This window comes from Anomaloglossus baeobatrachus, chromosome 1, assembly GCF_048569485.1.
Source record: "Anomaloglossus baeobatrachus isolate aAnoBae1 chromosome 1, aAnoBae1.hap1, whole genome shotgun sequence".
Classification (NCBI taxonomy): Eukaryota; Metazoa; Chordata; class Amphibia; order Anura; family Aromobatidae; genus Anomaloglossus; species Anomaloglossus baeobatrachus.
In genome coordinates, this window is record NC_134353.1 from 20,852,315 (window position 1) to 20,868,202 (window position 15,888).

The 15,888-nt window shown below is 44.5% G+C and overlaps 1 protein-coding gene across 1 annotated transcript in view; it reads left to right on the plus strand.

Moving 5' to 3' along the window:
- The window catches only part of LOC142301259 (vomeronasal type-2 receptor 26-like), a 91,683-nt gene extending 81,474 nt beyond the window's left edge, over positions 1 to 10,209 (plus strand). Inside the window, exons 5-6 of the mRNA XM_075342573.1 lie at positions 5,106 to 5,229; positions 9,302 to 10,209. Of these exons, the coding sequence (XP_075198688.1) occupies positions 5,106 to 5,229; positions 9,302 to 10,209 (1,032 nt within the window). The remainder of the gene's footprint in view (positions 1 to 5,105; positions 5,230 to 9,301) is intronic.
- The last annotated feature ends 5,679 nt before the right edge of the window (positions 10,210 to 15,888 follow it).

The window sequence follows — 15,888 nt, forward strand, 5'->3', positions numbered from 1 at the left end:
TCCGGCAGTTGCTCCTGGTGGCTCGAGCTGCGGGCCGGATCCCGGGGTGTCTCGAGCGACACTCCTCGCCCGTGAGTGAAAGGGGGGTGTTTGTTGGGATTATAGTTCGTGACGCCACCCACGGTTGTGGTGATGGCACCACCGCTGCTCAGTGTGGGGGTCCCGGGGATGGTGATGGGAGCAGCCAGGTGTTGTGTTGCCCCTCCGTGGGTAGGGGTTGGTGATCCCGGGGCCCGGTGAAGAGATGTAAAGTGTAGGGCCTGGAGGGCGCAGGGACGCGGGGGCAGCGCTGTGCCTTGCGGCACTGTGGTACTCACTCAGCCTGAGACACGGACACAGTTTGTACGGTAAACCAACGGCTGGTAGGACGGTCCCACAGACGGCTGCACCTGCACTCCCGGTAGGTGACGGTGACGTCTCTCTTCCTTGCACCTGTTTGACTGATGGTAGCGGTGGATTCCCTCCGGTTACCCGCTCCCCGACTGCAATCTGGGCCGGAGGAGCTCTACACTTTGCCCGCAGGCGCTGGCCCTGGGGAAACTGGTGCCTTGGCGGTGGCGGTGTCTCCCCGGTAATGGTCGGGCTGTTGCCGTCAATCGGGACTTTGTTGCTGGGGGATCTGCGTCCCCTTCACTGACGGATTCGGCAAATTGGGCGACTCCTAGCCTTGCCGGGGTCCGAGAGGCCCCTGCCCTGGTGCTGACTGTCCTTCGGAACACTGCTCCAGACCACCGGGCACACAGCCAACGGGGTCCTTCCAGGAACTTCCAAACGGTCCCCCTCCGGACAGTCACCGCCGTCGCTGACCTTGCTGTTCTAGCCCTACACACAGCTGGGCTCTCAGGCTTTGCACACTCCCTGCGCTGTCTCCACTTCTTGCTTTCCTCCTTTTTCCACTTTCCTTTCCTTACTTTCACTTCTTGTTGTTTACTCTAGCCCTCAGCTAGACTGCACTCTTCCCCTGCCCGGGGCTATCTCGATGTTCACTCCAGCTCCTCCCTGAGCTTTCTGCCTGGTTACTTCCTACCTCCAGAGTTGTGAGCTCCTTGGTGGGCAGAGCCAACCGCCTGGCCCACCCCCTGGTGTGCATCAACAGACTCTTGGAGGGAGGCAACAAGGGTTTCTGGTTAGCAGATGTGCCTACCTGGAGTGTGGGGTGTAGTGGTGTTGTTATCTGTGTCCCCTGGCTTGCCCAGGGCGACACACTCATAATTATCATAGTGACACTTAGCTTCCATTAGAAGTCTAAACAGGGGTCCAGTGACCCATCGTCCTGATTAACGATTAACGTGAAGCAATTTCTTACTACTCTTTGCTATTTGCCTTAAATACTGAGTGTCTGTTTGTGTTTGATTATTTCTGCAGTGCAACCTCCCCACACTCCCCCCTCTCCCAGTCCAGCTGCACCTGAGAACAGCGGAGGGAAAGAAGGGTGAGTCTTCGTTGAGCGGGGGCGCCATTGGCGTCTGGTTATAGGGTGCCGACCTTCGCGGCCAGGTAGGGCCAGACTAGGTAACCAATTGACCATACCCTTGTTGCACTGCTAATATTAGTATACACATATATACTTTATCAGACATGTATGAAGGGCTGTGTTAATTGATTATTGGACAATTTTCTGCCTTACTTAGGCCACCGAGACGTTCCTGTTCCCTCCCATTGTCATTCATTTTGTGGAGGTAGAGGAATCTCTCCTTCAGTGGCCAAGTGTTAACTATTGGCGATTATTGTCCTGTTGTGTGTTTTGTTACTTGTGGGGATGCTGTTTTTTAAGTAAATATTAAAATGATGTTTTAGGGGTTTTTCTTTAAGGTTTTTTATTCAATTGCCCCCTTATTTATATCTTCATGGTCTTTTGATATCAGACAATCAAAATACAGGGAAGCCCATTTTTTTTATTTAAATAAATAATTAAAAAAAAATGTGTGGGCTCCCGCTGCATTTTTTTGTATTGCTAGCTAAGGGTAAGCCAAGCAGCTACTGGCTACTATCCCCCACTGATTGGTGTTACCTTCACTGGCAATGGAAAATCCAGGGAAGCCTTTTTTTTAATTTTTTTTTTGCCAAAAATATAAAAAAAAAATGACGTGGGCTTCACCATCTTTTTGTATGCTAGCCAGGTACAGCAGGTAGGTACGGCTGCCCCCAACCCCCAGCTGCCAATTTGTACCCGGCTAAGAACCAAAAATATAGGGAAGCCCTTTTTTTAATTATTTCATGAATTTCATTAAATAATTAAAAAAAAACTACATGTGCTACATTGTGTCCAGCCAGGTACAACTAGGCAGCTGGAGATTGAAATCCGCAGCACAGGTAGGCCCAAGCTTTCTGGGCCGCCCCAGAAAATGGCACGTTCATAGAAGCGCCATCTTCTGGCCATGTATCCAACTCTCCAGCGGCCCTGGTGCCGGGTGGCATGCTGGGTAATAAGGGGTCAATACCAGATTTGTTTTACCAGCTGGTATTAAGCCAGAGATTCTTAATGTCAGGCAATCTCCAATAAAGTGTTAAAACAAAGACACCACACAGAGAAAAAATACTTTATTAGAAAAAAATACACAGACACTCTCAGGGACTCCATGTTTATTACTCTACCTCACCCCTCCACGATCCTTGTCTTTTGTCTTCTTTCTCCTTCAACCCATGCAGCACAGCTATATCAGACAGCACAAGGGGAGGAAGACGCATCTGCTACCCCATGCTGTGTAATCACTCAATGAGTGGGCAGAAGCTGCGGGTTGGTAAGCGGTGATGTCACTGCTGCCACCGTTGCCAGTTGCCATAGTAACCTGACTGGCAGGTTACTATAGCAACAGTGATCTCCGATCACCTGATTCACCGCCTGTGGCAGCCAATCTCTGCATGTGGGCTGACTCTGTAAAGAGCGCCGACATGCAGGAATGGGGAGCCGAGCATGTGCCCGAGCATCTTGCCGGTACACGGCACTAGACGAGTATACCAAGAATTGTGATGCTTGGGCGAACACCGCGTCCCGGCGAGATGCACTAACAAGACCTAGTATGACATCATAGCCATGTGAGCAGTCTGTAGCTAATGAGAAAATACAAAATTCACACGTGACTGTTCACATGCTATGACGTCACGGAAGGTCCTTTGGTTACCGGGCGGCACAGCGATGATCGTACTCAGAAGGAGAAGCGGCGGGAGACAGAGTCTGCAGGACACGTCGCGGGACCTGTAAGTATAATGACAATGTTTATTGTTAACTAAATTCTTTATTTTACAGCCCCCTCACCCCATTCCATAAGTGTAAAGTCCAAGTTTGGGGTTTGGACACAAGTTTGCGTTATATCAGAACCCGAACGCGAACTTTACAAAACTTTTTGGCGAGTCTCTCGAACACCAAACATCGGGGGGTTCGCCCATCCCTAGAAATGAGATCTTTTTGCGCGATGATACAATTGGACAGATATGAGACCCAGGAGCTCCCTGGTTTCCATCCTCTAACCCAATACATGAGTTTGAACTTTGCTTCGGGTTGCACCGACAGAGATGTCGCTCATGGGTGATTTGTAAGAACTCTCTTGAATTTGTACCTTGAGTTAGAATATTGTTTAGGAAATTAATCCTTTAATGTTTGTTCCTCCTCTCCTGTGAAAAAAGTGTTTTTCAATTGTTATGCAAATGAGACTGTACATTTGAATCTTTTGTCACTCTCACTCTGTTCCCAACCCAGAGCTGCCTTTTCCTGCTTGATTGACAGCTCCTTTTCCCTAACACAGAGCATAGCAGTTGTCAGTCAAGTTGGAGAAGGCAGCTTTGATATGACAAAGGATTCAACCTCATTTGCATATCAATTAAAATGGTGATTACTCAGTAAGTTCCCATGTAAATAGATGCGGGGGTGAAATACTGCTAACATATTTCCCTTTACTTTACATTCTGGGAGAATTAAAGGGTATTGATTTAATACTACTGCCCCAATGATTTTACAGTACATGTGTACCACCCCATCAGGACCATCAAGAAAGCCGGGCAAAGCACCAGAATTGGAGCATCTAAAATATGTGCCACTTCTGTGGTGGCTGCGGGCTGATTTTTTTTATTCTGGGAGGGGCCAAATAACCATGGGCCCTCCAAGCTTTATAATACCAGCCCCAGCTTTCTACTTTGCCATGGCTGGTTTTCAACAATAGAATAAAACCCACACCCTTTTTAATAATATTTATTTAAATAATTAAAAAAGAAAACATTGTGGGATCTCCTCTATTTTTGATAACTAGCCAAGGTAAGGCTTATAGTTGAGGTTTCCTCCTGCAGCTGCTGCTTTACCCAAGCTGACTTTTGAAAATTGGTTAGAGCCTATGTCATATTTTTTTATTTATTCTACATTTAATTGAAGGCTAATTGCTTCATTTTTCAGCCCCCTAGCCCTTACTACGACCATTTTACAGTCCTACCACAGTACACAAGTTCAGGTCTCCATTGACTTATATTGGGGTTCGGTGTCAAGGGTCAAGTGAGGGTCAAATTCGGTTCCCAAAGTGAACTTTTTTTTAAAGCCTGGCCAAACCCAGCGAATTCGAACATACACAGGTTTGTTCATCATTATTGGTTACCCATTCTTTTACTAAACAAGAAAAGGGAGATAATATTACCATTGAATTGTGAATTCTCCAGCACTAACCAGATCTTATAAGTTAACCTGGGTCAGTTTTGTAGGTATTAATTCTATCTCCTGTTCAGTTATTAAAGGAATTGTCCAGAATTTAGGGTTCAAGTCTGAATTCACTCTATGTGACTGCAGACTTGTGAATACTCACACTATGCACACCGCTCACTGTGAGCATTCTCCGGTGCCGGCCACACGGGACTTGCTTTCATGCGGTTACATGCCAAATAGATGTGTGCAGCCTCACTCAATGTAATCAGCAAGGCCAATACATCTAGTCAAAATGTGGCCAGATGTGTGTAGATCACATATTTGCTATCACATGACCACTTGCTCCTGAAAAATCCTCACAGTGCACAATTCATGGGGTGTAAGTATTCACAAGTCTGCAGTCATGTGGAATTACTTATGGCTTGTATCCTAAATCCAGACAACAGTATAAGCCTCAATAATGCATCATTCTCTATTAAAGATCCCACAATCTCAATGTACTGAAGCGTGTCCTACTGGATACCGGAAAGCTTACCCAAAACATATCCAATTCTGCTGCAACGACTGCGCCCAGTGTTCTGCAGGAGAAATATCCAATGTTTCAGGTAGGTCAATAATATCATAACTAAAAAGATTAACATGAATAAATAATTTCACTTAAGTAAACTAAAAATGTTTGTATTTAGAGACGTTCTTATTATTATGATACAAGATCTGTCTTACTATTATTATGTAGTTAGTGGCATTTAGACATTTTGTAAATATGTAATAGGATAAAGCTCCAAATCAGTACAGGATAAAGATGAGCAGATCCATCCACAGAGACTTGAATTTAAATTAAATATCCTGAAAGTCAAAGATTCTGGCAAATTGTAACAATCTGCACATCTTTTTATGCAGTGCGCCATCCTCCCCGCAAATAGAAATGTCTGTGCCATTTCACACACTGCTGAGGAGTCACAGATCAGGAAGATGATTAGTGATGAATGAATATACTTGGCACTATTAGTTCTGTCACCTCAGCTACAGTGAAGGAAATAATTATTGATCCCTTCTGATTTTGTAAGTTTGTCCACTGACAAAGACATGAACAGTCTATAATTTTAACGGGAACCAATCACCAGGATTTTCGTATGTAAGCTAAAGCCAGTGCTATACTGGCACTATCAGGCAGATTATCTACATTCAGTTAGTGGTCAGCTCGGATGTTTAGGTTTTCAAATCCAAGAAAGTAAAGTTTAAAAAATCAGCAACTTCTTGATTGGCATTTGCAACTGAGCAGATAATCTCTGGTGGATATTCAGATGGATTCCCGCCCCTCTGCCTGTTGTTCCTCCCTCTCTATTCTTTATGGTATTATACAAACTACTCCCTTTGTTGAAGGACCTGTGTGAGGTCATACCCATGTGACCTAGTATCTAGCTTTGTTGGCTGAGGCCCTGCCCCTTCTGGTCACATGGGAATGACTTCACCACAGGTCCTTAAGCAAAGTGATATGTTTGTATAATACCATAGTGAACAGAGAGGGAGGAACAGCAGGCAGAGTGGTGGAAATCCTTCTGATTACCCACCTATGTATTATCTGCTCAGTTGCAAATGACAATCAAGAAGCTGTTGATTTTATCAACTTCACTTTCTTGGATTTGAAAGCCTAAACATCTGAGCTGACCACTAAAGGTATGTAGAGAATTCGCCTGGCTTTAGCTTATATACGAAAATCCTGATGATTGGTTCCCTTTAAGGGTAGGTTAATTTTAACAGTGAGAGATAGAATATCCAAAATAAAATCCAGAAAATGACATTGTATAAATTATATAAATGTATTTGCATTTTGCAGCGAGAAATAAGATGGTTGTACGCAACAAACTGGTGGACTGTGGGGGAGGTGTAGGTGTAGATGTTATGGTAGATTGAGAAAGATGTGATGTACTAAAGGCCCCGTTATACGCAACGACATCGGTAACGAGATGTCATTGGGGTCACGGAATTCGTGACGCACATCCGTCCTCGTTAGCGACGTCATTGCGTGTGATAAGTACGAATGACCGCTAACAATCACAAATACTCACCTAATCGTTGATTGTTGCCACGTAGTTCAAATCCCAAATATTGCTGATAGGATTGTTGAGGACGCAGGTTGTTCGTCGTTCCTGAGGTAGCACGCATTGCTTTGTGTGACACCCCAGGAACGACGAACAACACTGTACCTGCATCCTCCAGCAACGAGGTGGGCGTGACTTTCATACGGCTGTTCTCCGCCCCTCTGCTTCTATTGGATGCCTGCCATGTGACGTCGCTATGACGTCGCTGTGACGCCGCACGAAACGCCACCTTAGAAAAGAGGCTGTTCGCCACCCATAGCGACGTCGCTAGGAAGGTAAGTATAGTGTGACGGGTCCTTGCGATATTGTGCCCCAGGGGCAGCGATTTGCCCGTGACTTACAAATGACGGGGGTGGGTGCTTTCACGAGCGACATCGCTAGGGATGTCGCTGCATGTAAAGCCCCCTTAAAGGCGGCGTTACAAGCTACGATTTATCTGACGATCTCATGAGTGACGTGACATGCCCAGATCGTAGTTACAATTTGCTGAGATCGCACATAAGTCGTTTATTAGCGGTCACGCGTAATGATCTAAAAAATGACGCAACAGTGATCAGCGATATATTGTTTGATCAAGGCGGATGGCTTTAATGTTGTTCGTCGTTGCCAGGGTGTCAAACGTACTAATATGTCTGCTGCAATCCAAACGATGAACAATATTCTGAAAGTTAACGACTTGTCGACAATCAACTATTTTCAACCTATTTGCGATCATTCGGAGTCGCTCGTATGTGTCACACGCAACGACGTCGCTAACAATGATGGATGTGCGTCACGGAATCCGTGACCCCGACGACATATCGTCAGATAAATCATAGCATGTAACGCTGCCTTAAGTGTCTGAAATTTGGCAAAAACACCAGGCGTATCCACTTCTGTAACAGATCACGGCTCACACTCACCATGACTGTGGCAGGTAAACAAGTGGAGGTTCTGCGGCTGGAGACCTGTGTGAGAACACTATCTATGGTGATGGAGGAGGAAGAAGCAGCAGACATGGTTGATGACGTGGATGGTGGTTGGTGAGGGCCGCTATGCTGCATTTTAGGGCAGTAAGATTCTCAGGGAAACACATTTCTTGCACATATGCCGGGTTTATGCATGTAGTAATCAAATTATTGGAATTTTGTGCTCTACTGCGTTGTTGTTTACAAATTTGGCAGATAACATAAATTGGATCATCCTTTCGGTCTCAAAAAAGGCCCAGGCTAGGCAGTCCTTCCCACCCCTGTGAACTGCAGACCCGCAAAATCTGCTGGTCACAGCCAGAGTTGTAGATGAGAATGGAGTGCTTGTCATGGTTTCATCACAATGTTTTTGTGCTGGAAGAAACAACATAACCTCCTTGTCTTCTTGCTAATCCTCATCTACTTTCTCTGTGGAGCTACTCAGCTGTGTGCCTCTTGGTTTACACCAAGTGGGATCTTCAACCTCATCATTATCCATTCTATCATCCCATTCCTTCCCCTGACAGTCACCCTCCTCCTCTTCCTGCCCTGACACCACAGTACAGGATGCATGCTCCTCAGGTATCTGAGTCTCATCATCATCACCTCCACCCCTGGGGCTTAACGTCTTATGATGAGTGTCTGCATTCTTCTTGGACACTACTTTGTCTGACCTGGGATCCAACTGATAAAGATTTTGGGCATTGGTGCTGCTGATGCTTTCCTCCTCTTGAGTCAGGGAAACGTTAGCGAAGACCTCAGATACTCATGGAATAGAATGTGGGAAAAGCTCTGCAGACTCGATCATCTGGCAGTTGGTGAGTTATGACATGGGAGATAACAGGGTAATCGGGATGCCACCTCTGAGTTCTGTACTGCGTATGAAGTTGAGGTGGAGGAAGAGAAAATGAGGCTACTTGATGCAGTGCTTCCCATCCGCTGTAGCACATGCTCTTTCTAGCCCTCATCTACAAGTCGTACAGCTGTGCAGTGGCTAAAGAAAAAGAGTGGAATAACCCGTCCAATATCAAAAGTTGTGAGTTGTCTCTGGCTAGGATGAGCCGGTGTTTTTTCAGTAGATCTTTCAGGAACCTTAGCACCTACCACACGTACACCTCGAATACCACGCTTGTTCCTCCTTCCACCATGACCATGGGATTTACCACTCATGTCCGATGTACTCTTTCCCTCTTTTAACTTGCTGTTTCACAACTCTAGTCCCACACCTGTCAGTCACTTATCCCTAAATTAACAATCGCTATTTAGATGATTAAATGACAATTTAGAGCTGGAGCACAGATTTTGCAATATTTAGATAATGAAATAGAATTTTTTTAGATGGAGACAAAAATGACAACTCAGATTATGAAAAAGCAATTTTTAGCTGGAGCACACAATTAGCAATAACTAGATGATGAAATGCCGATTTGTGCCACACAACATTTCCTTCACTGCAAGTCCCTGCACTACAAATTACAAAAGTGCTTGTGGCTGTAAGATATTTATCAGGCATTCTAGCTATTGAACCATCCGATTACTGTACTAAGCTGAATGATTTTATCATGTATTATCCCATACTTTCGTTTCTTTCATTATGCTTGCCCCTTGTAACTTTTTTTCGTGTTTAGACAGTGAACATTGCTACAAGTGTCCAGACGATGAATGGCCAGATGAGAAGAAAGTGAGGTGCATTCCTAAATCGGTTGAGTTCCTCTCCTATACGACAGACATTCTCACCTCTGTGTTTTCTTCCATCTCTTTATTTTTCTCTGTTATAACTCTCATTATTTTAAGAACATTCATTTTCTTTTGGGACACTCCTCTCGTTAAGGCCAATAACCGGATTGTGAGCTTCACCCTCCTGGTCTCCATCTTGCTGAGCTTCCTCTGTGTCTTCTTGTTCCTTGGTCGTCCGGTGGATGTAACGTGTTTACTGAGACAAATATCGTTTGGATTTTTCTTTTCTGTTTCTGTCTCTTCTGTTTTGGCCAAGACCATCATGGTCTGCATCGTATTCAGAGCCACAAGACCTGGAAGCTCCTGGAAAAAGTGGATGGAAGCCAAATACTCCTATTATGTTATTGTGACATGTTCCTCCATCCAAGTCCTGATCTGTGTTTTATGGCTTCTTGTATCCCCTCCATACCAGGACGCTGATCTCTACTCTTATCTTGGGAAGATTATAATTGAGTGTAATGAAGGCTCAGATATCTGGTTCTACTCCATGTTGGGTTATTTGGGGCTCCTGGCGGCTGTGAGCTTTGTTCTGGCTTTCATGGTGAGGACATTACCGGACAGCTTTAATGAGGCCAAGTACATCACCTTCAGCATGCTGGTGTTCTGCAGCGTCTGGATTGCCATGATCCCGGCTTATCTGAGCACCAAGGGGAAATACATGGTGGCTGTGGAGATATTCGCCATACTGACCTCATGTGCTGGAATATTAGTCTGCATTTTCTTCCCAAAATGTTATATTCTAATAATGAAACCTGAGCTCAACTGCAGAAAACAATTAGTGGAAAAACTGAATTATTAGAGAAAATGTATTTTATAGTTTATATACTACATGCAACTTTATTGTTTACTATCTCTAGCTAGTATAATGAGATTATTTAGTCAATTACAGCTCAAAGAAACCTGAAGCTCATTGTCATCTTTGATTCTTCTTTTACGCATCTATTCTACTTTGGTGAAATATATATATTTATTTATTTTACAATAGAACAATCTGCCTGTTTACAAGAAAAGAAGAACCAAACACGTTCTATAATGATGCCCTTTTGGCATGTTTTTGACCCATAATATTCATTGTTATACTAAACTGTTGAATACTGCTGTGTAAACAAGAAGTTAGAACAGTTTTTAAAAAGTAAGTATTTTAGTGTACAGCTATCTGCTAACAGAAATCATTATTGGTTTTTCTAGAAAACAGCATTATTAGTAATTATATTATCCATACAACCTGACTTATATGTGAAAAAGAAATCTGAATGTAGGAACAATTGATGACAGAGCGTGCTCGGTAAAGATGAGTGATCCTGCCAAGGATCGGATCCGTTCAGGATCGTCAAGCCCACCTGAGATTGTCAATTGGATTGTCAATCCTAGGCAATCTGATTGTCGATTCTAGCCAAATCCATTAAATTCAATGGGAGGCCAAAGTGTTGTAAAATGGTGTAGGTGGAGCTGTAAAAGAAAGAAAATAAAGAAGGGTTAAAGGAGTGCATACTTACCGAGTCCCCACAGCTGAAGTGCTACTTCCAGGTCCGATAATCATCTCTCATCCACATTCACTGCTTTCCCCTTCCACTGGCATCTCTAATTGGCTGCCGTTAGACCACACCACTACCCTCTGAGAAAGGGTCTCTGATTGGTTTGAATCACAAACACTGTCCATGTCCTTAAATTTTTTGTATTATTTAAATAAGTAATTTTAAAAAAGGCGTAAAATCCCCCCATTTCTAATGTCAGGATAGGAGGAGCCATGAATTTTGGGCCTGCAGCCCAAGATTACAAGCCCGCAGCTGCCCAGAATCGGTACTTTACATTAGCTGTGCCAATCCTAGGGCTTTACCTAGCTCAACCCAATTGCCCTGGTTCAGTGGCAATTGGGGTAATATAAGAAGTTAAAGACATATGTGATTTGTCAAAAAAATCACAGCTGCCATCAAGTCCTAATTAGTAATGGGAGGCGTCTATGAGAAACCTTTATTACTATGGTAGTAAGTGAAAAGCAATGAAACACAAACACTGAAAAAATCCCTTATTTGAAATTAAATACACACACCCTCTTTTACCCCTTTATTAACCCCCCAGCACCATTGCAGATACGATGGAATCCATATGAAATTCAAAGACGATCCTAAGCTCTGCTACATCTACAGGCTTTAAACCGATTTTTGCCAATAAAAAGGGTGTATATAAAAGTATACATAGTAAATTACTCAATTCAAGAAATAAATCACCCTAAGTATGTATGGAAGGCTATTAAGTACCAATGATGAAACCAATTTACAAGAAATAGCCACAACAAAAATAATAAAGTATTAACTTTAATAAATTAAAAATATATAGAGCAAGAGATAATGACAACACAATGGGATATGGGTCTGGCACAGCAAGAAATCATTAAGCATAATTATACATATTAATGATAAACCAACACTAGAGTATATAATGTATAGTCTATTGGAAAAGTAAACAAAATATCCTGAAAGCAATTACATGAGAATTTAGTAAATTCTGTAAAAGTCGGGATCTGCGCGGTTTCAAAAATGCCCGAGTCCAGACACAGGCCCGGGATATCAGGTACAAGATTTGGATATGGCACTGGGGAAATTTATTGAAACATAAAGAAAACAGGAGTTAAGTGAGAGTTTCATACTTACGGAGACTTGGTGTCATGGTGCCAAACTTCTTCCGGGCCGCACATTCACTTCCTGCAGCTTTCCGTGCTTTCACCGCTCAATGGCCATCCTGTCGTCTGTGATTGGTTGCAGTCAGACTCTCCCCCAGCCTATGACAGCATCGGCCTGCAGTCATTGCTCATCACGGCTCAGTCACAGGCTACACTCACAGCCAGCGGTCGTTCTCTATGGCTGCTTGCTGTGAAATAGAGCAGAGCTGGATGCGTCGTCATGGGACATCGTGTGGATTACGTCGGATCTGCAAGGTGTTGGGGGTTAATAAAGTGGTGAAGTAGGGTTTGTTTTTGTATTTTTTTCCTAATAAAGAATTTTTTCTCAGTGTTTGTGTTTATTTACTGGCACTTATAGATTAGTGATGCAGGTATCTCATATATCTCATAGACGCCTGTGCTATCACTAACCTAAGGCTTAGTAGCAGCTGTGTGCTGTTATTACCCCCTTATTACCCCAATTGTCACTGAACCAGGGCACTGGGAAGTGGCAGTAAAGCACCGGGATTGTCACATCTAATGGATGCGGCAATACCGGGTGGCTGCGGGCTAAGAACACCAGACCCCAGCCAGCTTTATCTTGGCTGGGTATCATAAAATAGGGGGGACTGCACGTAGTTTTTTTTAATTATTTATTTAAAAAAGTCACACTTTCAAGGGACTTCCACGAGTCTGACATTGCATCATCAGCATAGCTGCACACTCTTCTGACAGGAGCGTGCATGTGTTTCTAGGTACATGCACGCTCATGTTCAGAGCGCGGTAGGCCGTGCCGTGTGATGTCATGCAAGACTTGTACGAGTCTGACATCACATCACTGGTACAGCCGCACACTCTGAGAGGAGCGTGCATGTGTTTCTAGGTACATGCACTCTCATGTTCAGAGAGCAGCACGCTGTGCTGGCTAATATCATGCCAGATTCGCACTAGTCTGATGTTACATAACTGACACAGCTTTACACTCTTCTGACAGGAGCAGGCTGCATGTGTTTCTGTCTACATGCACACTCACCATACTGACCCGCAGACACTTGCACTACTTTCCCTGCCCATTGGCCGTCCTAGCGCCTGTGATTGGTTGCAGTAAGCTGACATGCTGCCACTCAGTGTGGGCGCGTATCTAACTGCAACTAATCAAATGTGCCGGTGGGTGGGAAAACAGTGACCCAAAAGCAGCTTGCCGCCATGACACAGCCTAGGTGGGTATATTGCGTGTGATCCTACCCTTTATCCCTCCCACAAACATTTTTATTCTCCGTATTCTGGTACCCATTGATTTATAAGGGCACCGGATTCCAGAGCGGATCGTGGGGATTTTTTGAGCAGTGATCCGCCGGACCCATTTTTTTGCCAGTCTGAGCAGCTCTAGAATTTAACAAAGTGCAAAAGTGCAAACAGTATGTAGTCAAAGGGCATATATAAAAGCTGCAAGAAGAAATCCTAAAATCTAAACAAAACACCCAAAGTGCAGATATGCAAAAGACTACCAAAGTGCAAAGTGCAAACAATGTGTAGCCAAGGGGCATGTATAGATCACTCTAAAAGTAAGTTCACACAGTGCGTTTTTCGCAGCGTTTTTGCGCAGTTTTCGGGTGCGTTTTTGCTCAGAAAACTGCATGACTTTGCTTCCCCAGCAAAGTCTATGAGTTTTCATTTTTGCTGTCTGCACACAGCATTTTTTTTCAACTGCATTTTTGTTTTTGGTGTCACAAAAACGCAGCATGTCAATTATTCCCGCGTTTTTCACTGCGCTTTTCATCCATTGAGTGCAATGGGATGTTGAAAGACGCAATGAGAAACTCAAATAGGTGCGTTTTGGTGCGTTTCTAAGACCTAAAACGCAGCTATAAATGCAGGAGGTGGGTAGTAAAGTGACGTGTACAGGAAGAGGATTCCTTCTGTCAGTAAACACAGAAGCGTAAATCCTCCCGGTACCGTCACCGCCGCTTCCACCTCCAGTCCTGTGCATGTCTGCTGCCGTGCGGCGTCATGTACGGGCAGGAGGTGGAAGCGGCTGCGAAAACAAAAGTGAACAGTAGAAAAAAAAATGTCATACTCACCTGTCTGCAGGGTCCCGGTGCCATGCCCGCTCCCAGCTCCTCCTCCCGGTACCGCCACTCCGGGTGTGTGCAGTCTCCCCGGGTACGTATGCCTGCAGGATGCTGGACCTGGCGATGGATCACCTAATGCAGTCACCTAACGCATCAGCTGATCGTAAGTCTCGGGGTGACGCCAGCGGCCGGCCGGTTTAACCTATCAGCGGATGCATCAGGAGACTTCATCCCTGATTACCGGCAGCTCCTGCAGCGATCGGACGGGATCAGACTCGCTCCAGGAGCTGCCGGTATTCAGCACATAAGTGAGGTTTTTTTTTTTTTTTGCACCGATGCATCTGCTGATTGTATAAACGGCTTTTATACAATCAGCCGCTGTGTGATGTGATTCAGGCACTTGAACCTGACACATCATCTGATCGCTTTTCCTTCCAGCAAACCAATCAGATGATATTGGATCCGGATTGAACGGCGCGGGACCCTTGACCCAGGATTACTGCGGAGGGGGTTCATTATTTCAATAAAGATGGAGTCACTAATTGTGTTGTGTTTTATTTCTAATAAAAATATTTTTCTGTGTGTTGTGGTTTTTTTATCTTTACTAGAAATTCATGGTGGCCATGCCTAATATTGGCGTGACACCATGAATTTCGGGCTTAGGGCCAGCTGATAATATACAGCTAGCCCTAACCCCATTATTACCCAGTGAGCCACCTGGCATCAGGGCAGCTGAAGAGTTGGATACAGTGCCAGAAGATGGCGCTTCTATGAAAGCACCATTTTTTGGGGTGGCTGCGGACTGCAATTCGCAGCGGGGGTGCCCAGAAACCCAGAAAGCATGGGCACCCTGCACTGTGGATTCCAATCCACAGCTGCCTAGTTGTACCCGGCTGGACATAAAAATTAGGCGAAGCTCACATCATTTTTTTTTTTGTTTCATGAAATTCATGAAATAATAAAAAAAAGGGCTTTTCTATATTTTTGGTTCCCAGCCGGGTACAAATAGGCAGCTGGGGGTTGGGGGCAGCCCGTACCTGCCTGCTGTACCTGGCTAGCATACAAAAATATGACGAAGCCCACATCATTTTTTTTGTTTGGGGGGGGGGCAAAGAAATCCTGCATACAGTCCTGGAAGGAGGATGCTGAGCCTTGCAGTTTGACAGCTGCTGTCTGCTCTCCTGCATACACTATTGGAAGGAGGATGCTGAGCCTTGTAGTTCTGCAGCTGCTGTCTGCTCTCCTGCATCCACTAGTGGATGGAGTATGCTGAGCCTTGTAGGTCTGCTCCCCTGACTCTCCCTCCAGCATACAGTCCTGGATGGAGCATGTTGAGTCTTGTAGTTCTGCAGCTGTCTGCTCTCCTGCATACACTAGTGGAGAATGAAGAACATATGTAAGATGGAAATGACATCAGACCTTTTTTTTTTTTTTTCAACAATCTTTAATGGCAGTGTTCACTGATGAAAAAACGCAGTGAGCAAAAACGCAGCAAAACGCAGCCAAAAACGCACCAAAACGCGGTAAAAACGCACGCTTTTTTCATGCGTTTTTTAAAGATGCTGCGTTTCTGTGCATTTTTAGCGCTAAAAAACGCACAAAAACGCAGCGTCAAAAAAACGCAGTGTGTGCACATAGCCTTAATCATCTGTTACTGCTAGAGATCAAGCTGTAAGGCAATCAATGATACATTTATATAATAATAAAAATACAGTTACATGAATGGCGATTACCTGCAGTCATATTT